At 34.2% G+C, this 20,221-nt stretch overlaps 1 protein-coding gene and 1 long non-coding RNA gene across 2 annotated transcripts in view; one reads left to right on the top strand and one right to left on the bottom strand.

The window, feature by feature from the left end:
- The window catches only part of LOC136987297 (aryl hydrocarbon receptor protein 1-like), a 40,650-nt gene extending 27,067 nt beyond the window's left edge, over positions 1-13,583 (bottom strand). Inside the window, exons 1-2 of the mRNA XM_067285009.1 lie at positions 13,293-13,583; positions 2,621-2,811 (exon numbers count right to left, since the gene is read on the bottom strand). Coding sequence (XP_067141110.1) covers positions 2,621-2,811; positions 13,293-13,348 — 247 coding nt within the window. The 5' untranslated portion in view covers positions 13,349-13,583. The remainder of the gene's footprint in view (positions 1-2,620; positions 2,812-13,292) is intronic.
- LOC136987300 (uncharacterized) overlaps positions 1-20,221 on the top strand; it is a 74,427-nt gene that overhangs the window by 11,435 nt on the left and 42,771 nt on the right. The gene's annotated exons all lie outside the window — the stretch shown is intronic.

A 20,221-nucleotide genomic window follows, 5' to 3' on the forward strand; every position in this document is an offset into this window, starting at 1 on the left:
AAGAGTGGCGCCCTACTTCGACTGTTCGACGGTACGAATTAAGTGACCACGTGTTGCCGGGAGGGTTTGAACCACGTCACGTGACAGAACCGGAGCAATTTTGCAGAATTCCCTTCTTACAGTTTCGATTAATTAGGCAAATTAAGCTTTAAATTTAGGTATCTTTAGTGCCGCTTTCTTCCACTTAAATTTGCATATGGCATTGGCCGCATCTCGCCTCTCTCAAGCCCTAACTAATAAATGTCGGTGCAGAAATTTGTTGATGTTGCCTTATTTTTAAAAAGTCGAAATTAAGTACAGTATTTTAAGGCAAAGCTATACATAAAACTTATTTAAAATTTTGCTATGTTATACTTTAGTTCGTAGTATTGTAAGCTGCCAGTAGCGTAACTAGAACCGATGTTTAGGGGAACGTGCAAACCAACATTCACTGTGGATGAGGAGTAAACTCGTACATATCGTATGTGCTGTACAGTACGTGTGTGTGTTTGTTTGTCACATCTAAATCTTTCTCCTGTATTTGTTTTTTTTTTTTTTTTTTTTTAATTTTTGGTAAATGCATCCGAGCCCCTGGGCCCCTCGTGGTTTCGCTATTGTAAGGGGCTGGCTTTCTTGTAAAGTTATGAGCATGTTTCTGTAATAATCTGTAAAGAAAATCGAGATCATCAAAGAAAGCAACGAATTCTAGATAATCCGAAGTTAGAATTCTGCAGTTTATAAGAATCTTGTAAATAGATTTATAAGAAAACAAATTCTAGAATTTCAAATTTTCGATAAACTGACGAATTTTACTTGCATTCATTTATTGGATCTAGAACTGTTCGAAAATGACAAGTAACGGTTAAGAAGAAATCGATAATATTCTAGATCTACGGAATTAACAATTGTAAAGCTTGAATAAACATATATTCTAGATCTAAATGAAGCCTACTCTACAGGAAATTAACAAGTTTTTTTTAGATGTAGAAAACCGAAATTCTAGAATTTTACGAACAAGTTGCTGTTCAGAAATTGATAATTCTAGATTTTCGAAGCTGACAAATTTCAAATCACGAGTGAAAAGTATTCCAGATTCTAAAGTGAAGACTATATTATAAGAAATTTGGGATGAAAACAGGAAATTCTAGACCATAAATTCTAGAATCGGAGGAATCATATTTGCATGGATCTAGAAAGAAAATGACAAATCGCAATTAAGAAGGAGGCGATGTTTTTTTAAGATTTACGAAGCTGGGGGATTGCGAATTGTAGCTAAATATATTCTAGATCTAAACGAAATCTATAAGTAAGGCTGAAAAACTGGAATTTTACGTCATAATAAGTTGATGTATTTTAGTTGCATCGTTCTAACATAGAATTGCAGATCTGAATGAAATCTATAATATTATTAATAATAAGAAAATGACACATAATCGGCTGGGAAACGGACAAATTGTAAATCGGCTTACTTCCACGTCAAGAAGAATGGACCAATGAAACAGGCGTGAACATCGTTCCCATTCTAGAGACAATATTCGAGAGAAAACAAAGGTCTAAAGTTGTGGTAAGTAATAATAATGCCAGAGTACAGACAAACAGATAACAAAAAGCAGACACGGTCCGTGAAATGAGTCAGGTAGACTTTAGCTGATGAAGCACTCGTGATTTTATAAAAATCAATTTTTTTAATTATACAAGAGGATTAGAGGGGGACGTAACCCGTCTATTGATTGGTCGGCAGCCGGGATGAATGGCTGTATCGCCAGAGAGCGATTGGTGAATCAATAACATTAAACGCTTCCGTTAATTCGAAGCGGCAACGACGTCGCGCTCTCTACCCAATGGCGTTCAAAAAGCCACCCTTCTACCCGGATCGTTCGTGACGTTGCGGGTGCGTGACGCGGTTCTCACGATCGTCCCGACGGTATGTGACGTCCCGTATTACGTCATCGTAGGACGCTAATCAATGGAGGGAGCGAACAATGGCGTGTCCATTGTGTCGGAACCGACACTTCCTGGTGGCTGATTAGATTGTATCTTTGTAGGAAATAGTAGATCAATCGTGCGTTATCGAGAACTTTCTTCTCTTATTACTGATCTGTTATATTTATGTTTACGTTTGTTGACTACGTTCCAGTAAACACGGGCGTAAAAAAAAGAAAAAAAACACCGAGTCGCCATGTTGTCGCTCGCGTGTCGCGTCGCTACGCGCCATGCTCGCAATCGAAGCTTGGGGGATTTTTTCTTCTTTTTTTAAATTCCTTTCCGTTCGCCCATTTAAGATATTTCCAAACGGAAATATCTTAAATGGGCGGTAAAATCTACCGATTTTTAAACATTACGCGGGTGCCAAACTTCAACGCGCCGCGATCGTGTCGGCGAGGCGTTTTATCGATCGTTTACGTGTTTTTAAGTAACTAAATAAAGCTTTCTCTGTAAACAACTTAATTATGATCATAAATTCTCTCAATACGGAGTTGTTTTAATGTGTTAAACATCCATCTGTAGCCCCGTTTTAACTTATAACAGGAGCGGATCAATTGATAGCGACGCGATCTCGTTGCTTAAATCGCGTCGCTTAAAACTACACACACGCGCAAAGAAAAGAAAAAACAGAGAGGAATGGGAGTGTTTTTCTTACCTTGAAAGTAGCTTTTCGTCCTCAGGTAACTGACGCTTAACCGTAGAATGGATAATTTGTCTAATTTTGAGAGGACGCTCTGCTCGTATGGAAGTAGACTAGCCAAAGTGTCCAGTTCTGCGTTTAATCTCTCGCGATGTCTCTTGCTAGGGTTTGATTTCGTTTGGCTATCTTTAGGCGCCACTCTAACACTGAAAACAATGAAAAAAATTCGTTAAAAATCGCGTAAAAGAGCGACAAAGTTGCCCCTAGCGCAGCGGTTCTCAACCTTTTTTTTCTCGCTCGCGCATCGCCTTCTGTTTATAGACTTGTAGCATTAACTTATGTACTCCCCCAGTGATACGCGTACTACCGGTTGGGAACTTCTGCTCCGTGCATACCTATGAAAAGAACTCCCATAGCAGCAAATTATAAAACTTTTATGCAAATTATCTCATTAGTTCTTGGGTTATTTGACAACTTAAATGAGACGTATCGATAGGTAATTATAATTAGATTTAAATGGAAAACTTTAATTTATGTATAAAAATCGATACAAGATAAAAGAAATTCAGCACTTAAAACTATGTAAAATAACTATAAATGGGACCCCCATTAGCTTAATTTTACAGTCAATTCCTATAGGAAAGTATTACAGGGAGCAGGAGTGTGTTATAATCAAATAAATTGTAATAGTCTTAAATTCTACGACACGAACTTCGATTTAGCGCCACACTGAAATTGGCACTAGATCGAGTGACATGTAAAACTGAAGTACTTCATGCAATACGCATTAAATACAGTAATGAAGGGTTCTCTGTTTAATATTTGTGGAGATGACCTATTCATAAATATTCATCGACCCTTTCCGCTATATAGAGATTTGACTGTACTCGGGAAATGTTACTCGGATGGGTTTTACACTGTTTAAAGTAGAGAATAATGCGAATTTGTTTAGAAGAATCTTCCCTTTTGCATATAAAAATATGAAGGAAGGGGTGAACTGAGTTGTTATGGCTCTAAACTATAACATATAACAGGCCCTTCCCCTCCACCAAATAATGTTACGTGTAAAATGTGAGGCCCTAAGCTTAGCTTGTTTAGGTCACGAGCAAATCCTGCCATATGTGGAGGTATATTGTTCTGTTTTTTGGAGGAATTAACCTTCGAATGGAAGTTCTTAAACGAGACGGTGATTATTCTCTCGTATTTAAAGAATTCGAGACGGTAATTTCTGCTTTTACCTGCGATTTTGTGCTCGAAAAATTGAATCTCATGGTAGATTTCGGAGGATAATAAAGAAATTTGATTAGTTTCGATGATAATTCCAAGCATTTATTAAGCTAGAGGATAATTTTAGAAAGATTTTCTTAAATGATATTAATTAAAATCGAGGGAAAAGTTTTTAAAATAATTTACGTCGGAAGGATGAGAAACTAATTGGCAACAAAAAGAGGTGGAGGAAAGATAGTCAGATACATTTAGAAGAATGGTTTCGGGGTCTTTAGTGGCATTAGAGAGAGAGAGAGAGAGAGAGAGAGAAAGGTGAAAGTTGCAGCTCGAGGTAGCCTAAATTTGATGGATCAGAGGGAGAGATGGGGTCGGTTAGAGGGACGTTTAGTGGTATTAGTGGGAGAGATTTGCAACGGCGGTTATGGGTATAGTTTATGATAATCACATGTTCTGTAGATCGATAAAAAGATTAATTAGAGAAACGGCGAGAGACGGGATGTTTGTTGCGAGATTTAGAGATCCTAAAGGGGGAGAATTCAGCCCAAATGTTTAGCATTTTGCAGGCGGTAGCTTAATTTACGAACGTTAGAAGCAGCCATGTAGAAAAATAGACGGTAGCTGCTCCGGTACAAGGACTCTATTCTGGTCAGATCGGTAGAACAAAGGCAGTAAAAGACGCGCGCACTCGGCTGGACATGTCGAAGTGTTTACCCGAGTCACGATTGATACAGGTTAAACGGGCAGAAACGAAGCTGCGTGCTTAGACGTCATTGGACCTACATCGTTAAATGTTTATTACGTCACTTCCGTTTCCGCTGTGTGTCAGCTAATGTCTCGAACATTAAGCCTTAATATTCCTGGATGGAAAAGACATTGGATCGAACCGAGGCAGATTAAAGTACAGCGCGTATATATATATATATATTAAAAAAAAGAGCATTTACTTCTACTTTTCCCAGACCAAACCTATGCTTAAGTACTATTAGTGAAATAGTGTAAGTTAGGCCTACTTTTAAAAGCGGTTATGACCTTTGTTTCTTCGCAAATTATTTTCTTCTGTGTAATTGGTAAAGCGTTTATGAGCTAAGAAATGGCACCCGGCGGCACTTAAAGCCACGAAATATTAAAAAAATCTCAATATTTCATAACGAAATTTTAAACCTAGTTTAAGATCTTAATCAGCAACTCAAATACAAAATATATTTCATGTAAGCCTCATATTTATTCAGTAAGAGGCAATTACTTATAACTCGAGAACGAATCAATCGATTTTCACTAAATTTATATAATTTATTCATAACGTTAATACGAGGCCGTGTACCAAATTTAGTTAAAATACCTCCAATAAATGATTTTTATTCGATTTTTTATTTTTTCCCCCTATACGCGCCCTTATCAATTAGTAGCAAGTAATTGGGGGAGAAGTAAAACCTGTTATAATTAAAAAAAATGATTTAAAAAAACATCCACTAAAGAGGATCTCATTAAATCTTTCATTAGGTTTAATAAATTTTATAGTAAAATATAAGGGCCTTCGTTTGATAGGCCTCATTTGCGCACGATAGATAAAATAATTTTTAACTAGACTATTAATAACAAACAAAATTGCTTATGAGGCACCAAATGGGATTTCAGAAACGGAGACCTCATAAGAGTCAACGGATCTACAGAGATTTAAGGAACACGTTTATAAGGGCAGAACATAAGGGGCTTCATCACCACCATTTGTGCTGAGATTTGGGCTTTATATTGAGTCTAATGGCACCTCGATAGCTAAATTTCCAGTTGTTTTCGCTTAGAATTATATAATATTTCGAACTTTTATAAGAATTTTTTAAGTTTTAGTAGCGTTTAGGAACCAAAATTTTGATTTTCGGAGCTTTATTCTAGCGACGAAGACCCGAATCTAACCTTAATTTCGATTGTGTGGACTCTAAATTATAACTGGAAGCGTTGTAATTCTGTTTAAATACTAATTTTGAACCTCTTAATGTCTATATTTATGCAAAATTGGGCACTTTAAATGAAGTTTTGGCCAAAATTGATTGATGTTTCCCCCTGTTCGTAAGCCAGAATTTAAGTTTAGGGGTCCACGTGATCAAATTTATTTTAATTTAAAGATTAGACCTCATAGGCCTGATTGGATGTAGCCTACTACATAATACGCTCGGAGAACACACACAAATACACAGATCCCATATTCAAATGCGCTTTACGGATCAAAAATCGGAATAGGTTGTTAATAGAAGACCTCTAAGACGATGGCCACTGGGTCATAAGGACTCTTATCAAGTGTTGATTCTAGTGATTGACAGAGGGTGCCGATGTCACGCAGCTTTGCGTGAAGTTTCACGTGCATGCTTCGTGACCCATTAGCCATTTGATCAAGTAATAAAACGTGTGCCATTCAAAATGCATACCATCGCTATAAGAGGCCTATCGTCGGTTATGATGCAGCAACATGCCCATCCGAGTGAATACAGTGGGGCAACTTGCATCAAAAAATAAACATTAGAGGTCTTTATGGCATTTCTACACGCGCCTACTTCAAGCAATCCGTTTCCCTTCTCCTAATTATAGACGTGGACCTTACACAAAAAATAAAAATAAAAAAAAACTTCAATTTACAACGAACAAATAACCTATATTTTAATGCCAAGTGCCACGTTTAATATTGCTACACGGCCTGTAAGTATAAAGCTGAAGTTCGATTAGTTGAGACAGTGCACGTTTTTTACGTAAATTTTACGCCATTCTTCAGAATTTCTCATTGTAAAACTGAACAGATGACGTCAAATTGACGTGAAGTTGTGCACTATGTCAACCAATCGAATAGACCCTATATTCTTAATGTTACGATCCGAAGATGTATGACATCTTCCATTGAAGACAAATTAGGAGGCCTTAATAGCGGAATTATTATGATAAAAAAATATAAATAATATTTCTTATGTCGGGAAGAATTCCAAATCCATAAAAAAAAAAAAGGTGTAGAAGGTCTGTCGGAGCTTAAACTAGAAAAAAAGGCTTCCTAAAAAGTAGGCTACAGGCTTGAGAACGTATCTTAAGATTCGTATAAAGAGAAATTTAATATAAAACGGTTAATTAATTGGCATATAACTACGTTTAAAGGAAGAAATAACACTCCAATGAACATCTTTAACACGTTAAATTACATTAACACCACTTTTATTATCTTGTAAAATGATCAGAATCGACTTAAAGTCAGCCTTTATCAGCGATAAAAATGTAATTTAAAAATTAAAAAAAAAAATTCGAATTGTTCTAACAACATAACTGGAGTTTTATAATTAGGGTTTAGAAGAGTACACATTAAAGATGTAGACCCATCTGTTGCAAAACTCAAACATATGACTAATCCTGGATTAAATTTGGTTTTTTCCCTCTAATATCTTACGCTTCAGCGATCCAAACTAAAGGAGATACAAAAAATGGTATCCGGGGTCTTTGTTTAAACTTCTATTTGTCATACTTTATAAAATGAAGATCCTCTTAGGAGTATGCTCTGGAAAATAAAAGAAAAAAAAAAGGAAATATACTTCCAACATCAAACCTACAATTAGTTTTCAATGGATTCTTTGGTCTCTTGGACTTTAGCCTATCCTCGATAACAATATCTTAGTATTGGATTGTTATCCAATAGACCTAAACCATTGCGTATGAATATATAATTTAGCTATATTAAAGCATTTAAAACTCTTTAGAATTCGCTACTGAAGCGTAAAGATGGAAGCATTGTTTATAAATTCGTCTGTCCAGTTGTCTGCTTCGGACCGCTTTTAACAAATTGTAATTTTAAAGTCTCATATTGATCATTGTTAGTAAAGATTTAATGCAAAATGTTTAGAGGGTGGCCCAAATTGGAATATGCAAATCATTATGAAGCCACTAGAGGTAATGGATGAAGAGTAAACTCTTAGTGTGTTTGCCACGTTCGAATCTTTTTCGTGTACTTATATATTTTTTCTTCATTTATTTATGAAGATGACCCGAGACCCCTTTACTTTATTCCCTCCACGTTACGCTACTGGAAACAGTCATCTTTTACAATATGTTTACATAATCTAAGAACGTCTGTGAGTATTAAAGCTAGAATTTTTAGAAGATTTGTGAATAAAGATTGCCTTTGGAGTGGGTAAAATTCGAAAATATATGCGTAGTGAAGATCCTTTTGTTTGTTTTTCGGATGTGGCTTCGTACCACGAAGCTAAAAGGGATCGCTTGACACTTAAGTAAATTGGCATAACGTGTGTGTAAAGACTTGATCTTATAAACGATTGTGTTCCTCCTTTTTAAGCGGTCTTCAAGTGAAAAAAAGTGTATCAAAACCTCAGGAGTCTTCACCCAGAAAAGCATCACCCAAGCGATTCTAAAAGGCCAATTGACTAATAAAATAACCAGAACGATAATTGGCTATTTTAGAAAGATAAAAAGCAATGTTTATTCGTTCCCCCCTCCACTTTTGTTTAGCATTAGCAGGTGGTAACTCCTTTCATTAGTGGGTTTTAGAGGGTCACAGCAGCTGCATTCAGGGATGCGCAAATTAGGCTTAACGCCCCGTCTTGTTACAGCAGTTGATTTCTGCATCGCTTCTCAAGCATGCAGCTAGACTCGCGTCCATGGGAGAAGTGCAACATCGGATTTTTTTTTTATCCTTCTGTCCGAAACCACAGTTATACGACATTGGTTTTAGCGGGTCTTTGCCCCTTAAAAGTCCCCTTTTATAAGACTATTGTTCTGTTATAATCGCTGTTAAATTAACTATTGTTGGGAGGAAGCAAAGTTTGTGATTTGACAGATACCGTGATAATTATCAGAGGATCCTGCATTTCTCCCTCTCATTGGCGGGTTACGGATGGCTTATTTGACGTTTCCTTTTGAAAATTCACTATGTGAGCTTTTTTATGGGGCCTTGACCCTTGCTGCTAGATGATAAAGGCCCGATTAGCTGCTTGTACCCCTTTAAGATCGCCCCTATTCTTTCCGTAACCTCTATTCATTAAAGACTTGCCAAATATCAAAGGAACCGAATGTAGGCTTGTTGCGAGAATTCTCTTAGAATGGATTTTCATTCTACAGAAGCTTCATGAGGGAGTTAATATCGTAATTAAAGTATACTCAAAACCTAGGCAAAAACCTTTATACAAAACTTTCGTGCAACAAGAGAGATATCAGAAAGACACTCGTGCATTGGGAGCTCTTCACATTAAAAATAAATTTAAAATATCACTTTTTACTGCGTGAAGCTTGTTGCTAAAGGTCATAATAATTTAAAAATTACATTTAATTAATTAACAAATGGTTAGAAAGCGATTTCTTTGAATGTCCTAATTGTGGATCGTCATAAGTTAGCAGCACGAAACCCGTTTAATGCCCATTTTCTCCGGCTCCAATTTAATATTTATATAAATAATCAAAAGGGAACGAGTTAATTGTTTGTTTTAAAAAAGTATAAAAATGAAGAAAAGAATAGCCGCAGCAATTTTACTTTATTTCCTGACAAAACAGAGGGAGGTGACGTAATTTATAGTGGACATTCCTCCTTCGCGAATGATGAATGGAATGGTCAGTAAGGTGAATCACATTCGCCTTACTCCATCACCACAAGTGTCAAGTACAGGTGGGCCTCCACTGGGTGTCATGCACTGCCCTCGGGCGGGCCTGCCTCCTTATTTTGGTCTCTTTTAGCCAAAAAAGCGAACATCGAACAATTTTAATTGCTTTTATCTAATTTATGATTCAAATTCGGGGGAAAACGATCCAATTCTACAAGCTTACAGATAAATCAAGTTATAAAATTGGCCATTTGTTTTTTTATTATTATTATTATTTTTTTTATGGGTTTTAATTAAAATCGGATTAGCAACAGATTCTTGAATTTTTTCTCTGTTTTCTGGATAAACTAGGGTATTTAGATAAGCTTAAAACTAATGAGGGTAGAGGAGATAAAAGGCAAGATATTTTTTTTTAAATAGAAGGGCACAGTTGTATAGTTTTAATTACAAGGAATAAAAATAGATTAACTTTTGTTAAATGTAGCATAAATGTATGATGCCAAGCGAAGATTTTAACAGATAAAATCACATTTCCATAAAAGATAAACGAGATATGTGTACAGTTTCAGTAGCGTAACTAGAACCGATATCGGGGGGCGAATTAGAACGTGCAGAACCATTTCATCCCCCGTACCACTGTGGATATATCCACCAGCGCTGTGGATGAAGAGTAAACTCTTAGATATTGTATACACAGTCGTATAAGTGCTTTCTTACGTACACATTTAATTCTTTCTTAATTTATTTATTTACAATGGAACCTGGGGCCTCCTTCTGTCTCCTCCCTGGTTACGCTAGTGTACAGTTAAAAAGAGACGTAGACGAAAGAAGTGCGTAGAAAATGGAAAATAAATGAAACTGTATGATGGTTCATGTGTAACACTGAAAAAATGTGTAGGGGAGAGGTATAGAAAATCGAGACGACGTGAATATGAAAGTATACAACAAGGGAAAAAAATCTATAAAATGAAATATAGAAGGATAGAAAATAAAATTAAAGAAAGGGAAAAAACCCTGTCGTAGATATAAGATAAATAGAAATGGAAAATGGAGAAGATAAGCCCCGAGGTATATAGTAAATTGTGTATCTTTTCTATCTTGTTTCTGAACTTGAAAGCTGCTAATGAGGTTACTTTCATTTGTAATGCGCTCGTAAACGAGAAGAAAACGAGAAAAAAGAATTTTTTCTTTCTTTTTTTTTTTTGGTTTGTTTTTTTCCCCTCCGCTTTTAAAAGCTTAAGTTCGAAAAATGCAATCAAAAATTGTTGGTTTTTACTTAAAACAACTTCATGCATAAACATACCTTTAGCCTTAAAGCCTCGCCCCTCAATCGATGCAATTATCATATAATTACCCCATTGCGTCCACACGCCAACAAGGCAAAAAATACACCTCCTTATGCCTTCTGTCTAATGCCTTAGCTGGTATATATTATACATAATCAACAGGCCTCATAAGGTTAGAGAATTTTTATTAGAGGATTTCTCAAGAGGCTCGTTAGCTGTTCTCTTAATAAAGGATGTCTCCTTCTCTTATGAATTATAACGACTCATTCAGAATCTATGCAAGATTGGCGACACAATAACATCAAAACCCTCTGCCGAAAGGGAAAAAATAATAATAAAAAAAGCTTGGAGTTTAAGTAGTCTTTAGTCACGCTTTTCTAATTTTTATAATTTCTCAGAATTTCTAACACCAAAAATCAAGTTCAAGGACGTAAACAATCTATTGTCTGTGTTAAAATCACTTTTTAGAACCAGCTACTGTCTATTCGGTTTCGGATTTTTATAAAAATTAAAGAGCTTTTTCCATCTTTCAGAAAGGATAATTATCTGAGAAGCTTCTTGCACACAAAATCTAATGCAGAGAAGAGAAAAAAAAAGAGCCCACTGTGAGACAAATTGGCTCCTCGTGTCATTATTTAGACCCATAGACATAAATGCCGACTTACTTTTTTTTCTTTGTTTTTACCCTGTAATTGTCTGCTAGTCCTCTATACAGTCTCCAAAAGTAGGCCCTCCAAATCTAACCTCAAGATAATTAACTGTAGTTACAATAGTCGAAACGCTGGCCGAATCGTGTTGCTAGACCTAATTGGAATTACTACACTGGAAATTTGACTAGGCCTTTTAATTTGTATTGTTTTATAGCAATTGAAATGCCTATCGCTTAAGTGTAGGTCTAGCGAGTATCCACATTAAATGGCCTTAAAATAAGGCTTACGTTAATTTATAAAACATCTCTATACAGGCCTTTCATTTGATATTTTCTGTATAACTGTATTACATCGGGAGTTCAGGCCTATTTTAGTTGCTTTTGTTACTGTTTAATCTATCAAAATACTTCATGAATATAAGCCTAAAATACACGTAAGGCTTAGTTTTATATAGAGGCCTTAATTTCTTAAAAGTTTGAGCAAAATCTAACTTTAGGAGAACCGTCGTGGGAGCTGTGTATTAGTACTAAATGGGCCTATTATCGACTGCAAGTTAGGAAATTAGCACGCGAATTAATCGAGGAAGCTATTTATCTATTTATCAGGATTAAACATGAATTTACTCACCGAAAAACTTTATTTTCTGACGGAGCTATATGAAGAAAAACACGACTTAGCTTTGGGCAAAAGCGGAACTACGCCCAGAGAAAGCTAAAATATAATGAGTCTTCCATAACTGTACTTTCCCTCATGTAAACAATGGAATAAGGGGAGAAGGAACCTTACCGTTGTTAAAGCACCTGGCTTTTTACCTGTTGGGCCTAAAACTCGGACCAATGGGACTCATATTGGCGTTTCGCTTTGTAATTGCTACTTTTGTTTACTTATACAACTGCTACGGGATCATCTCCAGAATTGCACTAGGTCCAAAAATCGGATATTAATTGCCTTCGGGTTAGACAGGAAATCTTAAAAGTTAGCCCCAGGGATGACTTTCTAATTATATTTACTATGAGATTTTATCGAGTCAGACTCATAAAATTTAATGTAATTGAGTGGGCCTTTCTAGTTTTACTAGATGGGGCCCTAGCCGTGGGTTACACGCATAAAAACTCGGGTTGCCTTCCTGATTTGACAATTGGCAACGTGATAAAAAAAAGAGAGGTTTTTCTCTTAACTAAAGCCGAGTACCCCATAAATGAGAATTGCCTCAAAGAATACCTAAAGGTATATCGAATCCATGGGAAGATGCTTGAAGCACTAGACTTTCTCATAGTCTCCATGTTGTTATAAGTAGTTTATTTCGCTATATATCCTATGTTATCTTTAGCTGTCAAGCTGCATTTATCTTCGGGCCAAAATGTATCTAAGAGGCCTAAAAACATGTTAAAGAGCGCCCTAGAACTAGTTAAGTGATACCTATAAAACGTCAACTATCCGATGATCTCTTTTATTAAACGTAGGCCTATCTTTTAAATTGTTAATTCATGGGATACTTGAGAAAAGTGAAATTCATTTATCAGCTCCCTACTTTCATTTAATCTCGATAAATCTATAAAGGAGGCCCCCATCTGTAGATGTGTGTGTGTTCTAAAAAACACACACACAGGTGATAATTGCGAAGGTCATTAAAACCAATCTACACATACTGGCTCCTAAGGCCTACTGATAAATATCAACCACTTTGCTATCTATCATCTTATGAGGCCTAAAATTATAAGACACTCACTTCCTCTGCTTGTCAAAGCATGATCAATGTTCTATGCATATCATCCTCATTTATCAGCTATTCATCCCTTCATTACTCTTAAGAGTTGCACATCTCCGAGCAGGTGGTTGGTGTCACCTGTCTTCTTGTCACATTTTCAACCGAAAAATTAGTATCGAGGCCCACTCGAATCGTTAATAAAAAGCGCGCAAAATACCCGCGTGGCCTTTCGTAACTTACCTTTTACTATTCCTTCTCCTCCTCTTGGTGGCATACATAGTACCTAGATGGTTCATGGTTTCCTCCTTCCTCACGTGCACACACCAGGGATTAATAGAAAAAAAAACAAAAAAAACAAAAATACACACACACACGCTACCTATGTATATTAGCACAACTGTACACACTGAGTATGTTATCGATGCACATGTCTCCGACTGAAACTCGGTCGCGATAGACGCTTCCAAATTCTGGCCATAGTTAGGTCGCTTTTCTTTTTTAATATCATAGACACATCGTGATGGATCGGAGCTTTCTACTGTGCTCTGAACACGCCCACAGCCGCGTGCAACGACCAATGAACGGAGCCCTTACGTGACGCAGTATGGCGGGCGTTATGGCGGACGTGTAGTACAGTCGCTTCGCTACACCTCCCCAATGCTATCAGGTACGGTAGATACACTGTAGATAAGAAACTCGAAGAGTAAAGTTAATCAAAACGATACGATTCACACCATTCTCAAAAGTCTGTGAATGCTCTTTAATCGCTGTTAAGCCTTTTTATTAATATTGTTTAATGCCTGGTATCCCGTAAAACGAGAAATTTCTACCGATTAAAAGGCTTACATTCCCGTCACGTATGCGCCATTGTCAGATTAATATCGAGAAAAATTAAGCGTGTATTATTTTCTCTTTGTCTTCGTACGTTAAGTAATAAAAAAAAATATATATATTCTATAACGACGCTAAAAATGTTCGGATTAGGTTTATTTATGTTTTTTTTTTTTTTTTTTAAAGCGGCAACGTGTAGCGGCGGACGTAAATTCTGCTGGCAACCTTATTAACGCCCTCTCTCGGTAGATATTTGTACTAATAGGAAATATTTTTAAAAAATAATAATAATTTTTTATAATGGCATATATTTACGACAGTTTTAATATTAAATTGCGAATATATTTTTTAATTATTTAAAATAAAATTTTGCTAACGTCGCGACAAGGTCGCAATTCTTGAAGCGATTTAGGGTCTTCGCACCTTGCGTGCCCATGCTATTTTTCTTGAGACAGTGTTAGTGGCAGGTGCTGCTTATATCATAGCTTCATTAGCGACAGGAAACACAAACTAATGTGGGTTAATTGTGGATGCGATAGTGCAGGTGATCAGGACTGCAGGGGGTCAATGTTTAGTCACCCTTAATTGGCGAGCGGAGACAGGGGTTGCGGCCGTGGGAAATGTCGCGTTGACTTAATGGGTGCCTCCTCTACCATTGTCTTTCTGCAATGAATGAATAGGTGGAAGCTTAAAAAATAAATGCGTATATCGTAGTAGACAGCTCTTGCCATTCATTGCACCGTGAGTTAATTGGATGTAAAAGTCGAAACTTTACACAGAATTACGATTTCGGATTAACAGTTTTTCATACCAGGAAGAGACGGGCTCGATTTAAAATTACTTTATTTAACTCTACGATGATTTTTCTGAGAAGTGGCCACGTTTTAATTACGCAAAGGGGCGAGTTTAGCCTCGGTTCTTACTTTTTTCCCCCGACTTATTAAAGGTAAACTTACGCTTTGCACCAACAGAAATTGTAATATTTGAACCATTTAACGGCACTTATTCGCTTATAAACGAATTTCTATGTCTAACCCCGCTGTTTTTTGTGATAAATTAACTCTTCCAAAGCGGTTTTTCGTCGGGAAACTTAACTCTTTCACTAACAAAAACGTAAAATTGCGCTTCGGGCTAAAAAAAAAATTATTTAACACTTTCTAATACGCCTATAATACATAAACCAACAGCCGGGGCGATTTTCTTGAGAAATTAACACCCATTTTACACTTCCAAGACGGTTTTACGCGAGGAAAACTTCACCCTTTCGCTAACAAAAGCCTAAAATTACGCTTAGGACTAACAAAAATTTGAATTTTTCGGATCATTCGACTACTTTACAAGCGAATAAACCCGCATTTTTTTTTTTTTTTTTCTTTTCTTGTCGAAAATTCCCAATTTGCGGCAGTTTCGCGCCGCTCTACTTCGATCCGTGCCGACAAAAGTAGGACTTTGCGTACCTAAAAGCATTATAGTAACGTTAGCCAACGGAATTCTCCAGTCACGTGATGCCACCATAGTCCACGTGATCAGGTTGACATGTTCATGAATAAATCAGAAGCGAATTGCTTGTCCCAGAGGATATTACCATTCGTGTTGTTGTCTTGATTCACTCTGAATTTTTTATAAAGCGATTCTGTAATTTATTTCGTTATCTGTTCATGAGTGTGCTTAATTATTAAAAACATGTCGCCAATTATAATTTTATCAATTATATATATATATACATGTATAAATCCCTCGATTCTCTTGTAATAAAATTTATATAATTACTATAAATTTAAAACAGATTATTCCCCATAAAAAAAAAATTGCAATAATTAGCAAGTTTAAATCAATACTAAACTGAAAATATGCTCAGGAAATGACCTACAACCCTTTAAAAACATGAACTTGAGGGTTATCCATGCTTAATTTTTTTTTAAACATGAGCATAAAATTATGGGAAAAAATGTATAATTTAATGTTCATAAAAGTCTAGAAATATCATTAAATAAATTGTAATTAAAGGAAGGCAATCAGTTGATAATTATCTACAATTATAATGAACTGTAGTTATTTTTTTTTCTATATATAATTATTATTAGGCAATATATCATAATTAAAGAAAATTGATATTTCTCTTTAATTTTTATATGTTGTATTGAGGTAGATGTAAAAGTTGATATGTATTATAATTAAATTTAAACATCTATAATAATTTGTATATATGTAAAAAGTGTGCAAGTTAATTACAATTAAACAGATTTAAAACATTTATTACAATTAAACTTCATATACATATATAAACACAAGTGATTACATGGAATTACATAGGAGAAAAACATTAGATTTTTATGCAGTTATGTGGTAAAGAAGCATAGTTACATAGAAAAAACTCAGTTTTTTTTTCTATGTAAAGGGTGAAGTTCTATATAATTTCGCTCTTTATATAGAGAGAAAATGCAATTTAACTATACCACATTCTTCAAGATGGTATTAAATTGTATTTTTCTTCGTATAAAAAATACAAAACTAAGTTTATTCAATATAATACGATAAAATAAACTGTATTTTTTCTATATAAAAGGGTGTAAAAAGTTAATAAATGATGTTTTTCTCCTATACCATTCCATAAAGAGGTATTAAATTCTGTTTTTCTCGTGTAAATTCGCATTTTTTTTCTATTTTATTAGCATAATTAAGTCATTATATGATACAGTTTATCTACCCAGACTTAAATTTATAAGCTAAATATGTAACTGTCATCATATAATGCCACATTTCTGGCTTTTCCAAGTTGGATTGCTACATTATAACGAGTTAATTCGTGCTTATTTTTCTTCTAAATTGACAGAAATATTAATTAAAATTAATTAAAACTTTCGATTATTTTAGCAAAATACATTTTTAAAAACCTTTTCGGTCCCGTAGCTGCTAAGAAAGCGTTTAATAAAATGCTCTTTTGATACCCACTAGGCAGAAGAAATTTAATAAAATATGTAAATTTATCAAATTAAATTCGAATTTTTTGTGTTGTAGTGTTGTTTTATTTATTTATTATTATTAATTTGAAATTACAATTAAGGGTAAACATAAGGAAAACGATGGGAATAAATTTTATTCTTGAAAATTGGTAGCATTTGAGCAAAGAATGTTGGGATTTCTAGACTTTGACACCCTTGGGCTTATCGTTATACGCTACTTAATTGTAGTAATCTGTTTATGGGGTTCATTAGTGGCATGTTACCCGTAGCGCCAGGGGCATGGGCGGTCCCGAGGCCAGTGGCACACTAACCCCACTGCTACTTAACTACCCAAATAACTTCCCTCTTGTCGGAAAAGAAACTCAAAGATTTGATTTTCGACTTTTATTTCAAAGCCTCTTGCAACGGGCTCTTGTAAATAATGAAATAAACCGCCCAACGTCATCGATTTCAATTGGCAAAGGGCGCATCAGTTAATTAACAGAGACCAACCAGCAATTAGGAATTTGAATCGGTTTCGCGCCAATGATTCCTCCATTTTTTTTTTTTTTTTTTTTATGTTGTAACCTCAAGCCTGATTGGTAAAACGGTTCCAAACTTCACAGAATTACGGTATACGTCGAAATTTCTCTTCCCGGAAAGCGTAGAGTCATCATCTAACGCGCTTCACGGATAAATTTCGCTTACAATAAATTATTTCGATATAAATTGACCTTCTTATATAAATAACTCAGTAACTTAAGCAACATAAAACGTTTCTAAATCATGTAAACACGCTCCAGAACAATATACATGATGTATTTATAGCAACTTTGCCATAAATCTTTGATCTATTTTCGCTACAGACCAAGAAACTAAATTGTTTTTTAAATAGTAAAAGTGCCTTGATATCAGAAGCGAACTAGCAATAATAGATCTGATCAGAAAACAGGAGGCCTATATAATTTATATATAGGGAGTTAATACGTTTCTAATTACAGTATAACCCGAGGCCCTTTCTTTTAACGTTTTGATAACTTAGATGATAATCTTGTAAATAAATAAAGAGATAATCATTTATCAGTGATCTTGCCATTTTTAGTAAAAGTTTTGTAACGTTTCTCCAAGGCAATTTTCTTTAATTATCTAAGAAATTTATGTAATAAATAGAATTAAATGATTGTCTTATCTAAAATGCTTAATTATGATTCCATATAATAACTCTATGTGACTGTAATGTAAGGATTGTAAGAATATTCGCTTGTGTTTAAACTGTGTACAATTATAATATTAAAACCTATATAAAATTCCATATAAAACTGCACTTTTATACGTAAGAGAAGGTTAATGTGTCTTTTTGAAATTTAATGACTATATCTATGATTATAATTGTTTTAAATGATTGTATACTAGATTTAGATTATCTTGTTACACTCGAACCTCCCAACAATGGCTACCTCTAAACGGCGGCCACTTTCTTTCAGGGACGTTTTTTTTTAAATGCATACAAAATAACCTTCGAACAACGGCCAGTCAGTGGCCGCTTTTTACAGGTTTAAAATTTACTCTGAATAGTAAATTTCTGTTAAAAAAAGAACTTCTAAACTCTCAATTATCATCTCGCTTAAGTCTTATTTTTGTTAATAATTTTTTTTTCTATTTTAAACATGCCATTTTAATATGATCTTGCTATGATACAGTACATAGTCTAATCTACTTTCATACTCATAATAGGCACATTTAAATAGCATTATGATTGTGTAAGCATTATATATAAAACAAAACTTTGACAAAATATTCTATAAATAATCTCTTGTTTTAAATCTTAAATAAGAAGTATTTATTTATAATTTAATCACTAAAAATATAAGATTTATGTGATTATAGGCCTTCATCCTTGCTTCAAAACTGTTGCTTCTTTCAATATCGTTTTTGCTTCAATTATAATTTATATTATAATGATGTTAGAGCCTTTAAAATATGATTACCATTTAATTTTTTAAAGTATGCATGCATGTAACATTTGATTATTCATCTTCTCATCCCTTCATTCATATGAAGAATCATGATCTTCGTCCCTTCAATGATTATGAAGAAAATAATTTATTAATCAATGAAGCTTAATTAAGGATTAAATGCTACAAGTATGCATGTCTTTCTATTTAATTTTACAGTTTCATATTAATGTCATGAATTATGAACAGAATTATGTATATCTTCAGCATGTTGCTTACTAAACTTATAATCTTTCATGTAAAATAGCATGTAGCATAGTAAAATAAACAATTATTATAAAAAAATCTGTGTATAAAAGCTAAAAATTCAAACTATTCTTACGTGTAGCCTGTATAAATGCATTGTTTTTTTTTAAATATTACAAGAATTGAGGTTATCAATCCTTTAAATAGATACAATTGCTGATATTTAGATTCACGCGTGGATAAATTAAACCAGGCGTAAATAGCTGAAATTATTATTACATCAGGAGTTAAATTATATTAAGCTTAAATAGATAAATATAATATATATATATATAATATAATATAATAATATATATATAGATATATATATAAGAGTCATGCAAACATCACATAAAATTGAATATGGAGTTTGTTAAACAAGCAGACTGAAAAATTTTATTTTGGAATCTAACAGAAGTTAAATAAAAGCAAATTTTATATATAAATGAATTATTCCAACCTCTTGTTTAAATGATAAAATCTGTGGCTTATTTTGCTAGAATGTTATCTTAATCATATAATTAAATGCTCAGCAGTAGCATAAATAAGGTAAATAACCTTGAATTTAGGTTAATCAATTGCTGTTTAATATAAAAACAACTAGTATTAACTTAATGCACCATTTAAAAATTAGGCCTACGCCCTGACACTTGACCTTTAACTGTTAGTCTTTAGATATAACTGCTAAATGTCAATATAATCTGACTACAAAGTTTGCAAAATTGTTTGCCAAAATGACTGTTCAAACTTGATATATATGCTTATTTTACTAGTAAAATATGGAAATTTATATATGAAATTTAAAGCTGAGAGATCTAAGATTAGTTTAAAATTTATTCTAATTTAATGACAGGCTATTCAGGCCTTTATCATTTAAGCTGAAGTTTTCATAAGTACAGCTTTATGAGTAAAATTTTCAGAATTTTGCTGCCAAAATTGTTATAGGCCTAATTGTATATTTTACTTACAATAATTAGGCAAAAATGAAAGTATATAGCCTATATATATATATATGTGAAATTTCATGTTAGGATCCAAGGTTAAGTCTAAATTTATTCTAAACTAGATTAATTTAATGATAGGCTGTTCAGGCTGGTCACCGCATCGTTAGTTTATTTTACATTTATAATAGCTCTTTAGAATTATAGATAATAGA

This window comes from Centruroides vittatus, unplaced genomic scaffold (genome assembly GCF_030686945.1).
Source record: "Centruroides vittatus isolate TY-2023 unplaced genomic scaffold, ASM3068694v2 scaffold_149, whole genome shotgun sequence".
Taxonomy (NCBI): Eukaryota; Metazoa; Arthropoda; class Arachnida; order Scorpiones; family Buthidae; genus Centruroides; species Centruroides vittatus.